Source organism: Metopolophium dirhodum, chromosome 2 (assembly GCF_019925205.1).
Source record: "Metopolophium dirhodum isolate CAU chromosome 2, ASM1992520v1, whole genome shotgun sequence".
NCBI classification, from domain to species: Eukaryota; Metazoa; Arthropoda; class Insecta; order Hemiptera; family Aphididae; genus Metopolophium; species Metopolophium dirhodum.
The window spans coordinates 43,446,755-43,462,480 of NC_083561.1; the positions used below are offsets into that span (position 1 = coordinate 43,446,755).

At 31.2% G+C, this 15,726-nt stretch overlaps 1 protein-coding gene across 1 annotated transcript; it reads right to left on the reverse strand.

Annotated features, from left to right (window-relative positions):
• Positions 1 to 7,305: 7,305 nt before the first annotated feature.
• LOC132939453 (uncharacterized) lies at positions 7,306 to 15,359 on the reverse strand. Its single transcript, XM_061006622.1, has 3 exons — positions 15,200 to 15,359; positions 9,756 to 9,980; positions 7,306 to 8,486 (listed from the first exon to the last, which is right to left on the reverse strand). The coding sequence occupies exons 1-3, from the start codon at positions 15,291 to 15,293 to the stop codon at positions 8,395 to 8,397; spliced, it is 411 nt and encodes a 136-aa protein (XP_060862605.1). The 5' UTR covers positions 15,294 to 15,359; the 3' UTR covers positions 7,306 to 8,394.
• Positions 15,360 to 15,726: the final 367 nt, after the last annotated feature.

The following is a 15,726-nucleotide window of genomic DNA, read 5'->3' on the forward strand; positions in this document are numbered from 1 at the left end:
TAAAAACTATATATTCATTTCTGATAATTAATGTCTGCGCCATCATTTTTAAAACGTTGATTTACCTAGGTTTCCGAAAAAAAAATAAAAAATTAATTATACAATATGTTCCCTTTAATATTTAATACCACTATAGCTACCTGCAGACATTAAATACTTAAATGTACAGCCTTTTAATACCTAAATGTAATTTATACTTACCTTCTGGCCGCAATTTTTTTGTTTGAGTATCACTGTTTTCAGTTGATATCGATGCAGCTGGCCTTTTGAAAAATTTTGAAATATCTAAATTTTTAATTTTGTTTCACTTTACATGACGAAATATGGCGTGTCCAATTTGTAGGATTATGACTACGTTATTTTTTACCACATATGCAAACGTAATCGTCGTTACTAAACACTTTTAAATATTAAAAACTATTTAATAAAAATTAAATAATAATTCGGTAACTTATAAGAACATTTAGTATGTACGGACTACCGAATACTGATTTCTACTTTCTTATAATTATAAACACTTGATACTCACAACGTGAATGAATGAAATGAAAAACACAAATGAAGAATAAACTTGTAAAATATATTAAAATAAACTCGATGTTTCGGCGGGTAAAACGCCCAATATGAATAATATTGGAAATAATCGGTTTATTTTTAGAGCTATCGCGCGATCAAACGTCCAAAGTTAATTAAACCAGCGCGTTCAAACGCGACCGAACGCTATAGAGTATAGACCGCGCACGTATTTTATCGATGTGAAAATTTAATATTATAGGCTGCTGATTTATTTTAAGCGATCTAATTGTGACGTTTTTAACAGGCTGCAGACGCTTGCCATAGAATCGTCTATACTGTAGATTGTACAATATTTGAATATTGTACGCCACTTTATAAACCAATTACTCATATACCTACTACATATAATGAATAAATAACCCAGCATCTATTCAATCACCCAACTGGGTACCCACCCACCCACCCACCCTGAATTTGTATGTGTTGCTCAAGCAACACATGGACCATAGAATAGCCACCACTGTACTTCAGTGCAGTTATACCTAGTACTATACATCATTAACAATATTCATTATTTTTTTCTACTCAAACGGTAAGTATCCTTAAACCGAAGGCAAGTAAATATAATACAATTTATAAAATATTCGTTTGTTAAAATCGTTAACAACAATTGCTCCGCAGGAGAGTCAATAAACATTATAATATTGTCTGTTTGGCATATAGCATAATATAATAATATCAAACATTTCGTAAATCGTAGCACACTAAAACGTCAGAATTTAAACCAAATGTCAACTAAATATTGGAAATGAATATTGCCCGTGAAAAAGTTTTAACTATTATCAATGACTATTAAGATAAGATTACTAAAATACTAAGAAATAGTTCTTTGTCGATTACACATTCTGGTGGTAATGTATTAAACATATATACCTATGTAGTATGTACCTATAATATTATCAAGAAATCCGGCTGATACACCCGAAGTGAATTTATCTGGTACAAATTGTTATTTTTAAATTTATAACGTAGACCATAGCTGTCATTCGTATATGCACGTATCAATGTTTATCGATTATTCTAGACTGAAATAGTTATTTTATTACGACATAACATAACGTGAAAAATTTCGGGGGGGGGGGTTTGAACCAACAAACCCCCTCCCCCCAGATACGGCCTTGACTTACAACGATGACTTAATCGTTTTTCACTTGAGATGACTGACTTGATAGACACTCCAACACCGTTTTAACCTAACCTAACCTAACATTGTTCCACACACAAAAAGCACCGGACAAGCGACACTCTATTGCTCATTTTGGTTTCTTCTTAGACGGGTGATGACTGACTTGCTAGACATTTTAACATGGTTTTCGAATTTACATTTTTTTACACTTACAAAAAAAGCAACGGACATACGTCGGGGAATCGTATCATTCAATTGCCGATTTTCATGGGAGATTTCTAGACACTGAAACTCGACTTTTAAACATTCCCGCCTTCGAAACAAGACCGCCAATGAGTCAGGCTTTATCTTAAATTCTTATTAATAAATCACCTCCGACCACCAAAATCACCTTCATTATAAGTGTGACTTTTATAATTCTACTGTTTTTCCAACACTTTTAGCTAACACTGAGGGTTTGGGGGTCTCCCTCGGATAGACTGGAGGGCTAGTTTATAATAATATACAGGATGATTCACCAAGCATGCCCGACCCAAGATTTGTAATTTTGCTTGAATAAGTAACATATTATAATAACATATAAGTACATATTATTAAAACAAAAACGTTTATTCATGTAAATTACAGCAGCAGAGCATTTTGTAAATTCGTAATTAATAAATGGTTTAAGATTTTAGAATAAATGGTTTAAGAATCATAGCCGGACACAATAATACCAGCGCACATGTGAGTGAGATAACGGTGGAAGGGGAGGGGACGTTAAACTCTATAATGTACATTATACTAGTCTATCGTGTCAATAGAACTACAACAACAAAACAACCTCCTGACGATTCGTCCGAATTCCTTCGTCCGGCGCCAAAACGAACGACGTGCAGGACCATCCGTGTTTTGCGTCGCATTCCAAACCGGCAACTCTGGAGCATCACCAGCTACATTTTTACGTTCGGGGGTATCCAGCGCAGATGCACAGATACTGCCATCCAGCGAACTCTTGGCATCACCGCAGTGTTCCGACGATTCCGGTCTCTGCAGTATATCGCTGGTGATATGCTGACCTTTTAAATTTGGCGTCGATTGCCACCCAGTCACTGCAAGTGTTTTGCCAGCTAAATTTGGACGTTCGGGGATATTCGGTGCAGATACACACATCCTGCCGTCCAGTAAACTCATGGCATCACCACGATGTTCCGACGATTTCGGTCTCCGTGGTATATCGCTGGTGACCTGCTGACATTTTAGATTTGGCGAAGATCGCCACCTAATCTCTGCAGGTGTCTCTTTAGCTAAATGTTGACGTTCGTGGATATCCGGCGCAGATACACACATCCTGCCGTCCAGCACACTCTTGGCATCACCGCGATGTTCCAATGATTCCGGTCTCTGCGGTATATCGTTGGCGACTTGCTGAAATTTTAGATTTGGTGTTGATTGTCACCTAATCTCTGTCATTTTGGTTGAATTTGATTCCATAATGGCCAGGTTAGGCATAGAAGCATATCTATTTGACATATTCATCTGATAATATATAGAGTATAGACAGAATAATCAGCGGAGAAAATTATACGAAAATTCGTAGAATTGAAAATTATTTGTAATGAACGCAAGTAATAAATATTTACAAGTGGTAACTACGAAACATAGATACGAGTTGTAGATTTTTCAAACATTCATATACATGGCAACCATGTAGTTGGCATTTGGCATATCAATAGCGTTATTGAGGTATGAACTTCTGCAGTGGCGGCTATCCTCGAAAAAATATGTGTTGCTGAAAATATTTCTGATGACCCACCACCCACCCACCTGCAAATATTGGTTAGAAAAAACAAATTACCAATATTCAACAAATTGGTCTTATATTTTTAAAATGATGGAGTGACAAAATGATGGAGTATTTGAATCTTTAATGAACAAGGTTAATGACTTCATTGCCAATAAAGAAGAATTTATTTTTTCAGACATACAAGAAAAACGTATACGTAGAAAAAAAAATGTCAGGTGAAAAATCAAATGATTGCCCCAAAATGTCTACAAGAAACTTAAATTAAATTTTTATGAGCGTCTGAAATTTATATTTTTACAACATTTGATATTCACTCATGTAACAATTTTCTTATTTTATTGTAATTAAAAAACGAATGACTGTAGATACTTGAAAATTTCACTGAATGTTTATATTAGCATTTTCTATACACGATAAAATAATTTGACTCTTTTTGAGCTGTTTACGGACATTGTCAGTTTTCAATTCTTTTAGTTTTTTTTTTCTATAAATATCAATAAAATTTTATTTATTGTGTAAAAAAAGTGTGAAAATTTAATATAAAGCTCCTGATGTATCGTTCTAATAGCAGTTGAAAAATACTAAAAATACATTGGCACAATTTTTTTTTTATAAGCATTTAAAGTTCAAATTTTGGTAAAATGTATCAAATTTATAATTTAATAATTATTTTGTAGTTAAAAATGTATAAAATGTTCAACTTTTATAGCTAAGGATTGAAAATTGAAAACAAGGCTCCACGTAAATAGGTTATAATATATATAAATTACTTTAGTCACAATAATATCATCAAATATACTTGGTAATATCATAGGCTGACTGACCGTTTTCGCTCAGAATCGTTTGTCTTATACAATGATATTATATCATTGAATTCAAATTTCACACCATCCATTACAGTGACCCACTTGTAACTTACTGTACAGCAGAGTGACATCCTCTTATCCACTTTTTTTTTTTTTTTATTGATCATCGACAACTTACTATGGCCATTAGCTGTTTGTTTTGTTTGCAGGGGAGGATACTGTTGGTTGGTAAACACGTGTGTGTACAGTTTTGGCAGATTTTCAAGTGGGCACCCGTAGGTATCTGCGGGCGAGACCGTTTTCGACCAAAAACGTACCCTTCCATTTTCGGCCGATTCACTTTTCGACCAAATTTAAAAAACGTCGATTCCCTTTTCGACCAAAATCGTACCCTTCCCTTTTCGGCTGATTCATTTTTCGACCAAAACAAAAAGTTTTGTAATATGATATGTAGAATAAATAATTGATATATAATTTTTGTAAAATAGAATACCCATACATTAACATTTTTTTTTTTTTATTACGATTATTACGATTTAATATATACGATCGGTAATCGTCGACTGTGATGGTTACTTCCATAATATATCGTTATATCAGTATAATATGTAGTATGTACCTACAAGACTGATCGCTATACGTATTGTAGAGAGTCACTATCTTTCTTAATATTATATTATACACATTACTATTAGACTTAATAATTATTGACAAAAATTGTATATTATTATGTTATTCTTTTTATAAAATATTATGCACAGTATGACATATTAACACAAAACTAATGTTAATAATATATAGGTATTCTTATATTTAAATTTTTTTTTATATTTTATTTTACAATATTTTATGTAACTTATACTTTAAATAATTTTTAAAATTATAATTGCCACAATTTTACAAAAATTATATACCAATTATTTTACCAATTATTTTCCCTATCATGTTACAAAACTTTTTGTTTTGGTCGAAAAGGGAAGGGTACGTTTTTGGTCGAAAACAGCTATGCCCGTATCTGCCATGCCCGGGTAGGGGATGGCGGCACTTGTTCTCCGGACACCGTGACTTGCCCGAAGAAAAATGCCGCCCGTGAACCGAGGTTTGAACCGGCGCCGGTGTGCGTCACAACCGACGCCTTAGTCCGCTCGGCCACTCCGTCTTCATTTATTATATTATAAATATGTGTATAGGCACATAGTGCACGTAGTTTTTGTATTGTTCTGGAATATTATATGCAATTAAGTCATTTTTCCTTACAGAGGTTGATAAAAATTTAAGTAAATAAACATATTATGCGAGAATGATCCAACATTACAGATAAGTAGACTTGATAGTCATAAATGCATAATATAAAATGTTTAAGAATGTTCAACACTAGTTTTTTCAAAAAGAATCATCATTTTTGGAAATTGTTATTTATACATAACTTTAAGTCATGTCAAAACAATATTTGCTGACTATTTTTATCGTTATCATTTAAGAAAATTACTTACATCATACATTATTTTGTATAGTTTATTAGTTATAATTTACAAGTATTTAAAGCTTAACGGAGCTGAGTAATTTACCAACATTTTCAGTCGCGGACTGGCTGACTTGACCTAAAATATATTTGCCTAATATTATTCATTATATATTTAAAGACTCTAGACACCTAATGAGCAGCAGATTGTTATCAACTTACGATTACTATAGTAATCTATAATATTGTACAACTTTGACTGAACGTTGGTTGTAATTTGGTACTTATTTACGTTTTTAACGTATATTCAATATTTTTTTTAAAACAAAATAAAATATATTAATATTTTATAATTAATCTACCACCTACCTACATCTATTAAATTCGCCCCAACAACTGTTGTCATTTGCCCTTTAAATTGTGTAGCATCCTGTGCCCTATTTTACCAGCCCGTGCCTGAACATTTTTACCAGGTATCTCTACGCCTCTACGCTGTCTGGTCCATATAAACTCCAAATAATTATATCTACTTAACCACTCATTAAAAATTCTCAAAAAAAAAAAATTTTATTTAGAAATATGATATTAAAAATGTGCACTGATAATTTCCATTCAAAATGGTAAAATACTTAAAAATATAGCCAACGAAAAAAATCTAAAATAACTATACATTTTCTTTAAAACGTTGTTTTGTAATTGTCTTCAAACTAAGCAAAAAAAACTACTGAACTACTACTACATATGTATTTCAATTATTTCAATTATTATGGTCACACGCCAATGTTGATCAGTATACTGGTACAAGCATGCATAAGTTACGTAAGTCAATGTTTATATAAAAAAAAACTGTGTTTTCGTCAAACAGTTTATTTATTAAGTATAATATGCATTTTAATTATGTGTACAATAGAAACGAATAAGTAGTACCTATAATTACAATATTGAAATGTAGCTATACTATACTTGGACATATTGAGCTCTTTTGATTTTATCAATGATGATATAATACTTAAAAAGGCACGTCATGTATTTATTCATAGTATTTATAACAATTAAAAATGTATATATAGCAATATCATTATAACACTTGTCTTTTTTATTCGAAAACAAATTAGGTACTATTTTTAACGAGCTTATAAAGCAAAAATGACTAGAAATTGTACTTATTGTTACAATAAAAAATTAATTTAAAAAAAAAATTGGAAAATATCACTATTACATAAATCAATGGAAGATCATACTCATAGAATATCGATATTTATCCATATTATTTTATAAGTGTTTTCCGTGCTTATTATAAGCACAGAATAATTAGAAATTAAATAGAAAAAAAAATTCAAACTGAAAAGAGTGCCCCTCGAAGCATACATATTATAAAAGAAGTATTGCTGTATAGTTGTGACGACCGGGCTGCTGCTGGGAAACGGATTGTGGTGCAGTGTTTACCCAATATTATAATATTATTATTATTATTACCTTTTATACCTATAGGTATTATCGTTGTACAGGTATCGGATTTCAATCACGACAAATAAGAACACGGTCGAAGTCGTAGGTATACATATTATAGCACAATATAAATTATAATTATCACAATAATAATAATAATAATAATAATGTGTTCTATATCGGCCAATCACTGAACTCGGCAATATCAAATAAACAATACTGCAGAACACCTAAAGTATTATTACGATATCAGTTACATATTTTTTTTATACCCATATATAAACGTAAAACAAAATTGTACATAAGTAAATCACGACGAATCGTCGAAAGTGGAGCCGCGTTCGAAACGATAATACCTAAATACATGTGTTACAATAGATTGCGGTCCCATCATACTCAGACAAGTCTTGTACATTATTATCATAATTTAAAAAAAAAAAAATAACAATGATACCACTGTGGATATAATATTATGTGATGTATGACCTGTTTCCCGCGCAAAATTTGTATCGCAAAATTATATTATCTTCGGTGCACCATAAAGCGGTCGCTGCGGTTGAGATATTTTCCTCGGCTTGACTGCATAAAATCAAAACATTGCTTTATGTGCTATACACGTTATATGTTATTTCGTATTGAGGTATCATGCCATCGTGGTGTTTTAATAATTATATGCGACCACCGGCGGATTCGGTGATAAAAATTCGGACAGACCACTTAAATATTATATTTAATCGATGCGAAAATGCAACCGTTTCCAAAACATTGCCGGTGACTAATGCAGTGCAATTAAACGAAGCCGACGATATCCGCATATTATAATATAACTGAACACAGTCGTATACTCATTTTGTATTTTTTTAAAGTGATAAAATCCGTAGACCGACGAGTGGTGTGATGCGAAGGAGAGTCAGCATGTCGTAACGATAATATTATAATAATATAATAAAATGTTATAATATTATGAGTCGTACGATCGTACCACATGTCTTGTGAATTTTCTTCCTCGCCAATTCGTGAGTAGGACAATAATAATAATAATAATAATAATAACAATATGTGGGCTGGAGCAGCAACCTGTCGGCACAATGTCGTCTGTGATTCGGTATGGAATGTGAATCGAATTCAGTGGCCATTTCGATTCATAAAAATGTGCATTGCGTTGTTCACGTGATATTATTCGTGTGTTTTATCGGATTCGTGACACAATTTGACGACGGGGTCGAGAGTAGGTGATGAGATTATCTTCGACCAATCCATCTTTGTAGCTTTCAAAATGCACTAAAAAGTAAAAACGAAATCAAATACCGTACTTAACAATACTACAATAAGCGCTGCGCCTTAAAATATGATTATAAATCTTTGAATATTATTAACAACGTTGTTAAAACGAATATTTTTAGGTAGGTATTTTACGTTATTTTACGAATGGGTCACTTGCAGGGAATTTATTATTCCCAAAAGAACATAATATTATAAATTCGAAACGTTTGACAAGCGGAATATGGACAGGTATCGCCCGGTATATAGTTTTTGCCTATAATCAAAAACTAATTTTTTCGATACTTATATTATGCTACTTCTATAGAATTTCTTCGTAAGTTTCTACATTCATCGTAGTTTCTATGACCCACGATAAATTTAACCGTGAATTTATTCTGCAGGAAGGTGCGTCAAAAACATAGATCAAATGATTTAATGTTTTTGCGTGGAACGCAGAAACTATGAGCAGTGTATTACGATTTACGTTTATTTTTCATATACTTTAAAGGCTGTCGTATATAAAATTTTTTTTTCAAATAAGAACACCCGTTTAAATTTATAAGAAGATGATTTTTTTTTTTTTTTGAAACGTTGATGAATTCAAATCGAAATTCGAATGAGTAGTTTCCGACGTATATTAAACTTAATGTACTAAAGATAATATAATAGTATATTTTAATGATTAATAGAAATTGAAATATATCAATACCTAGGTCGATGATAATTTGAAAATTATAGTTATAATATTAATACATCAACATTTTTTAATTCGTAAAAATTGCAGGAGTATTAAAATATCATCAATAATTATGTACAAAACATATTATGTGTTTTGTGTAAAACAGTTATTAAAGATGTTTGTCCTATTTATTTTATCACTATATAGGTAAATTTAATAATATCTGAGACAATAAGAAAATTTCAATTTGACCGCATCAAAACTTTGAAAACAAATCGTGTACCCACTAACAATAATTTACAAGTAAAAAAGGAATTTTTCATTTGTGATTAGGTATAGGAGATTGTATCGGCCACAGGACATTCCTTAAATAATGTAAAAAGTAAAAAACGGTACTTTGAAAGAATGTCGAATAATGTTCTAGTATAATACCAACCTATACCTACTAAAAAATTCCAAAAAACCAGAATACGAATAAACGCATACAAAGAGAGAAAGAGGGGGCGAGGACTTGAGCATCCTCTGTGCGAGTCGACCTGCATAATAATTATACAGTTTTACGCATTCTACGTTACCTTACAATATAAAATAATTAATTATATGCTCACGTGTTATTCCGGGTAAAACTTCCGGAATGACTTCGTCTATGGCTAGTCTTTCTTCTCTGGTCACAGTCTCTGGCGCACAGCACACCACTGGCATTTTGCCTTTGAAACTGCAAATAGTCGGATACTTAACGTTGTCCCTAATGTCCTGAATGGCCGTCTTGCAGTCGTCCAACACTTTGCACACGTGAGTTTTCCCCGAAATTAAACTCTTCTTGCAGACTTCTCCTACGAGAGAAAAAAAAAACACTATCGTTAATAATATAATATTAATCACAAAGATATTATTATACGTCATATTAAATTTTAACAAGCATTTTCATATTATAATAACTATTACAACGGCGTTTTAGATTCTGAGCGGAGCGAGGAATGTAATGGTTTTACAATGATGTTTATTTCTTTTTTATTCTGTAAACACTTTTTCTCCCTCTAAACTTGCTCAAAAGTATCAAGTATCATCTTTTCTGAAAGGTCGTGTTCTTGAGCTGGTACTTTGGAGAGGTCATTTTTCGATTTTCGAAACGCTACTCGATATAAAAGCGGTTAAAGGAGAAAAAACGTACGATTTCACGATTTTATAATATTAAATAATTACGGACGACGTTTTCTACCAGAAATATTGCTTCAAATGAAAAATGACAACAGATATTTTTTGTTGTATTTTGGGTTTTGTTAGGTTAGGTTTTTTCAAATTGAATACAGTAAAATTACACTATCCTGTCCGAGGCCCACATCCACCACCGAAATGCGCTGACCCACTTTTTTTTTAAATATGACTTTCTTCGGCGGCCATTCAAATAATTCTGACAAAATAAGATCTAATATCATAGTATAAATTTAGAGCTGAATCTATGCCGTTTACATAATTTTTTCCTTTGAGCCCAAATTGATTGATTGTCACGTCTTGTCAGTTGTCAGATAATATGTCAACGATTCGAATTATTCTCGATTACATATTTTTGGATATTTTGAACATAGTTCGAGTATAATTGCATACTTCGATTTTTGGAAATCTTATGGATTTTAAATGGTATTTGTCTGATGAAAGTCTATGATTTATTGTTGGGTTATTTGTCGAATTAAATTTACTAATGTTATATTGGTCAAACAACCGGTAGGATTACCTATAGGTACCCATTAAAGACCTGCAAAAAAGTTCCTTAAAAATCCCGGCTCGTAGTGACATTGGACCGGGCCGGGCCCTTGAAATAAAATAAAGGGTTGGACCGGGCTTTTTAATTCTTGGAATTTTATTCCCGGCCGGGCCTGGGCTTTTTTTTGGTACAATTTTTCGAGCCGGGCCGGGCCGGACTTCGAATAATAAATCACAGGGGTTGGACCGGGCTTTTTAAGGATTTTTCTTCGACAATAAATAATCACAATTTAATAATAATGATAACACCGACGTCGGTACAGGTAGATACACCTAGAGTATCCTCTATGGATAGATACTAGATAGTAGTTACAACCACAATGAATATAATCATAATATATTGATTGGTGGGCATAATAAAGCTATTTATATACCATAATAATATTATATTTTGATTCACAGTATTTGGACCAGGCCGGGCTGGGCTTGAGGATAAAATGTATGCGGACCGGACCGGGCTTAGCATTATTTTCGGACCGGGCCAGGGCTTTTTTTTCACAATATTTTTTGGACCGGGCTGAAAATTTACGGCACTTGCAGGTCTTTAGTGCCTACCAATACATTTTTTTGTTTTTCATTAGTACAATAAGTTTTGATCGATATAAAGCCATCCATCGTTCCAATTGCCAGTCATACGTGTTTCAAAATTTTAAAGGTCATTACAGCAATATTCAATGTAATACTATTGGTAGCTATAGTCACTACTTATAATAAATAATAATAAATCGATATTAATTGGTGGGTAGGTTCTGTTTCAATGAGTTTCTGATTTTTATGTAAAAAATATTAAATATAATGTAAACATAAAAATAAAAAATTGTTTTTGCATATTTCGGTGATTAAAATGCATATTTTACAATTTTTATTGCACATAAACCCTAGCCCCACGTATAATATGTATTATACACTTATAGTTGATATATTTCCTGTTTGCATTTAATAACTCCATATATTAAACTATTCCAAATATTTGTACTGAGATAAGGAGGTTCTGCATTATGTAATAATAAAAACAACTACACGCGCGAACTACCTTTGATAATAATATTACAATATCGTTTGGTCTAATGCGATATGGATAGATTTTAATTTTGAGTTCACGCCTTAGTTATTTATTACATTTTATGCGGTAGGTACAACTTGAGCGCAACATACCAACATGTTAATATATAAGACTTATAAATTAAAGCTAGATCCTATGCTATGTTGTAACCAGGTATAAATCGGTACCTATTCCGTGTTTTTGTTGAGCTGCATTAAGTGCGAAGTGCAACGGAGTGCAGCGGAGTGCATCTAAACAATATATATAACTTACTGTGAACTTCTGAGATATTTTGTCGTCTTTTTAGTACGACGTTCAGACAAAAAAAAAAAAGTAACAATAACTAATACAAAGAACCAAAGAGGAAATCGTTATTCTATACAAGTGTTTTTTTTTTTTTTTTTGTTAATTAAAAACAACAATTTTCAATGCCACGATGTATAATAAACTGCAGTTGTTTTATACAGGTAATATAGGTAGTTATGTAACTGCACAAAAAACCAGACTTTATACGTATTACGATCCGCTTCCACAATATCACCAATTAGAATTTATGCAGAGTATTTCCAGCAATATATAAATGGCAATAATAAACCTGATTATAAACAATTTTTTAGTGGATGGCCTTTTTCGGTTGACATTAATATTATAGACCGTAGTCTGTACATATCACGAGATTCGCCAGATAGACGTCACCATTTTTCATTGTGCCACTGACAATTTTTTTTTTATTTTATTATTTCTTCGTTGTAAGTAAATAATTTTTATCAAAAAATCAAATTTTTGGATACAATCATATTTAATAAATATAAAAATTGTTACAATCAGTTGTTATAATTGTAAATTTTAAAGAAAACTACTGGCTGAAAAGGGAAAGTTACATATTAGCAGAAGCCACCCCGCCAAATACATGGGTACCTACGCTTTTGGTTATACTTGCGTCAATTATAGGTATCCATAGGTTTTAGTTGAATTTTATTACTTTAGAGTGCAAACTATACGGAATGATTCAATTTTGCGATGAAAATGTGGTCATAGCATTTATTATTATTACGTGACAACGTAGTCATACAACGAATGTGAGGTTTTTTTTTTTATGTATAATAATTACGACAAAATTGTAGTTGAGAAGTGGTTACAAAACGAGTTTCCTGTTGCCTACACATATTATTATATAGTGTCATAGCTCAGCTACACATTGTATGTTATACCTTAACGTTATACCTAACTATTCACGTTAATTTGTTTTCTTATTAAATACACACTTCCAGTTTTTCTTCCATTGAACTTGATAGTTGAACGTTGTTCAATGACCTTGAATATTAAATTACATTTATTTTATTGAGTAGTCTACATACGAAGCATTAATACCTATTTATTTGATATAAAAATACATAAATTAAAATTGTTGTACGCCAATATTCGTGTGGTGGGGATTTTCATCAAACCCACATAAATTTAATCGTTTTAGAAATTAAAATGGATAGGTACTACAGTCGTCGAATCTGCTATTGTAATAAATTGTAATAAATGATAGTAATTTTAATATCAAAATGATACCTTAATAACAACTATAACCCTATTAGTTATAATAACTATATTAGAAATGGTAATTATTGCAATGTGTACACAAACATAACGCGCTAAAGTATAGATATTTATTATAATAACTTACGATATTTATCGACATTGAATGGTTATAAATTAAAGGTAGATTTATTCGCAAAGAATAAAACCTGAATGAGTTTCCTTCGTGTATAAAGTCCATTGTTATTATTTTGTGTTCGTTTAAGTTTCCATTTTTAATATCCCAAAATAATATAATAATAATATGCAGATTGCTGCAGATATTAAAAATAACGAATATAGTATGACCATTAGTGTTTAATTACTAATGACTATGAATATAAAATATTTAATGAAAATAGCACACTCAAACCTATACCTGTACCTATACAATAATATGATCTGACAAAAAATCTAGTTGGGTACAACAAGTTTTTTGTAGGTAATAATTATTATTATCTACCTACCAAAAACTATTGCCGTATAATATTATAATATGCAAAATGGTGTGGTCATAATAAGACTATACCTACAAGTTGATAACAATCGTTATTTCTATCAAACACGCTCGAGGATGATAAAAAATAATGTTCAGGTAGGTAATTAAAAATATTTTCGTTCACACGAAAATTCATTAAAAATGAATTCTAAATACTTAAAAATTAGCTTTTTCTAAATAAGCAAACAAAATTAAAATTTTAGATATTAATCATTTGAATAGTAAGTAATTCACTGAAAATTAACATAATTAAGTTAAATATTACCAACAAAAAAAACCTAATTTTAATTTTGATTATAACGTATTATTATTATTATTATTATCTATTTGCTTGTAGTAAAATTATACCTACACCAAAGAATATATTAAATAAACTTGTTTTAAAAAATGTTATTATTTTATTAAAACTTGTTTTTCAAAAATGATTTATTCATTAAAATGCATAATATTAAATATTGAAACCCAACTCAAAATGTGAAACCAAAAAGATTGAAAATTATTTTAAATTTTATACTAATTCAGTTTTCTGGTACAACTTATTTAATACGGTAAGGATTATATTTTATTTCAACCTCTATAATTTACAGATTAATTACAAAAAAATTTATTGAAATTGCATCATCTTAAAAGCGTATTTTAAATTGTTTTAATTTTATCAACAAATTAGTATTTTTTTAATCTTTCTTTTAACAATAAATATGAAATTTATAAATCGACTGATTAATTTCTATATTACTAATACCTACCTATCTAATTCAATTTCTATATTTTTTGTCAACTAAAAAATATACCTTAAGGTACTATAAGATGTATGGTATAACTTACTGTATACCTAGCTATAAATGATAAATAGAATATCTGTGGTACATGAAGTTGCATAGTGATAATGTTTTATAAACGTTCAGTTGTTGTATATTATATTATTATAATAGGTATAGCTTATTTGATTTATTTGCGGTCATAATATCATTATCAGTGAAGTAAAATACATTCCTTTTGAGTTTTATGCCCACATAATATCCGTTGTTGATATTATTATAAACAATTTCACATTCTAAAGTAATTTCGACGACTCGATAATGGACAATAATATTGTGTACCTACACGTGTTGTTTATAGCTTTAATGACTAAAACTATAATTACTTATTATATTAGCAATAATATTATGACGAGTTTTACTCACCTTCGTCCAACCACAATATGTCGGGTGGAGTGAACGTCGACGAGGAGGCCAATGCAACGAGCAGAGCATAGCAGAAAATGTATGAGAAGTACATACCTAACAATAACTATATTACAGCTCCGCGTTGGACGACACTAAATGAACGAATGAGAACCGATGGATACCGGGTACATAGTAAGGACCGCGAGATCGGGAAAACTCCGACGAAACAAAAACCGGTTCCGACATAATTTTATGCGCGCCGTTATACGATTTGGGGTTTCCGATTGGTTTTTCGTGCACTTAAATCGCGTTTACTCGTATGATACTGCTATGATAATAAAATAATGTAATGGTACAACAGGTAGGCGTATGGGTAATTGCCTATACTCGAACAATTACGATATTCGATAGTGTATGCAGAATGCATCATTTTTATTTTAGGTTCGGAGCGAAACGATTTGATTTTACGATGAAGTGTGTGTGTGTGTGTGTGTGTGTGTGTGTGTGTGTGTGTGTGTGTGTGTGACTATATCACCAATTTGTAG

Coding starts and splice junctions, on each gene's coding strand:
- LOC132939453 (XM_061006622.1), bottom strand. CDS start 15,293: ATGTACTTCTCATACATTTTCTGCTATGCTCTGCTCGTTGCATTGGCC. Junction 9,981..15,199: donor CATATTGTGGTTGGACGAAG/GTGAGTAAAACT, acceptor TTTCTCTCGTAG/GAGAAGTCTGCAAGAAGAGT. Junction 8,487..9,755: donor AGTTTTACCCGGAATAACAC/GTGAGCATATAA, acceptor TTTACTTTTTAG/TGCATTTTGAAAGCTACAAA.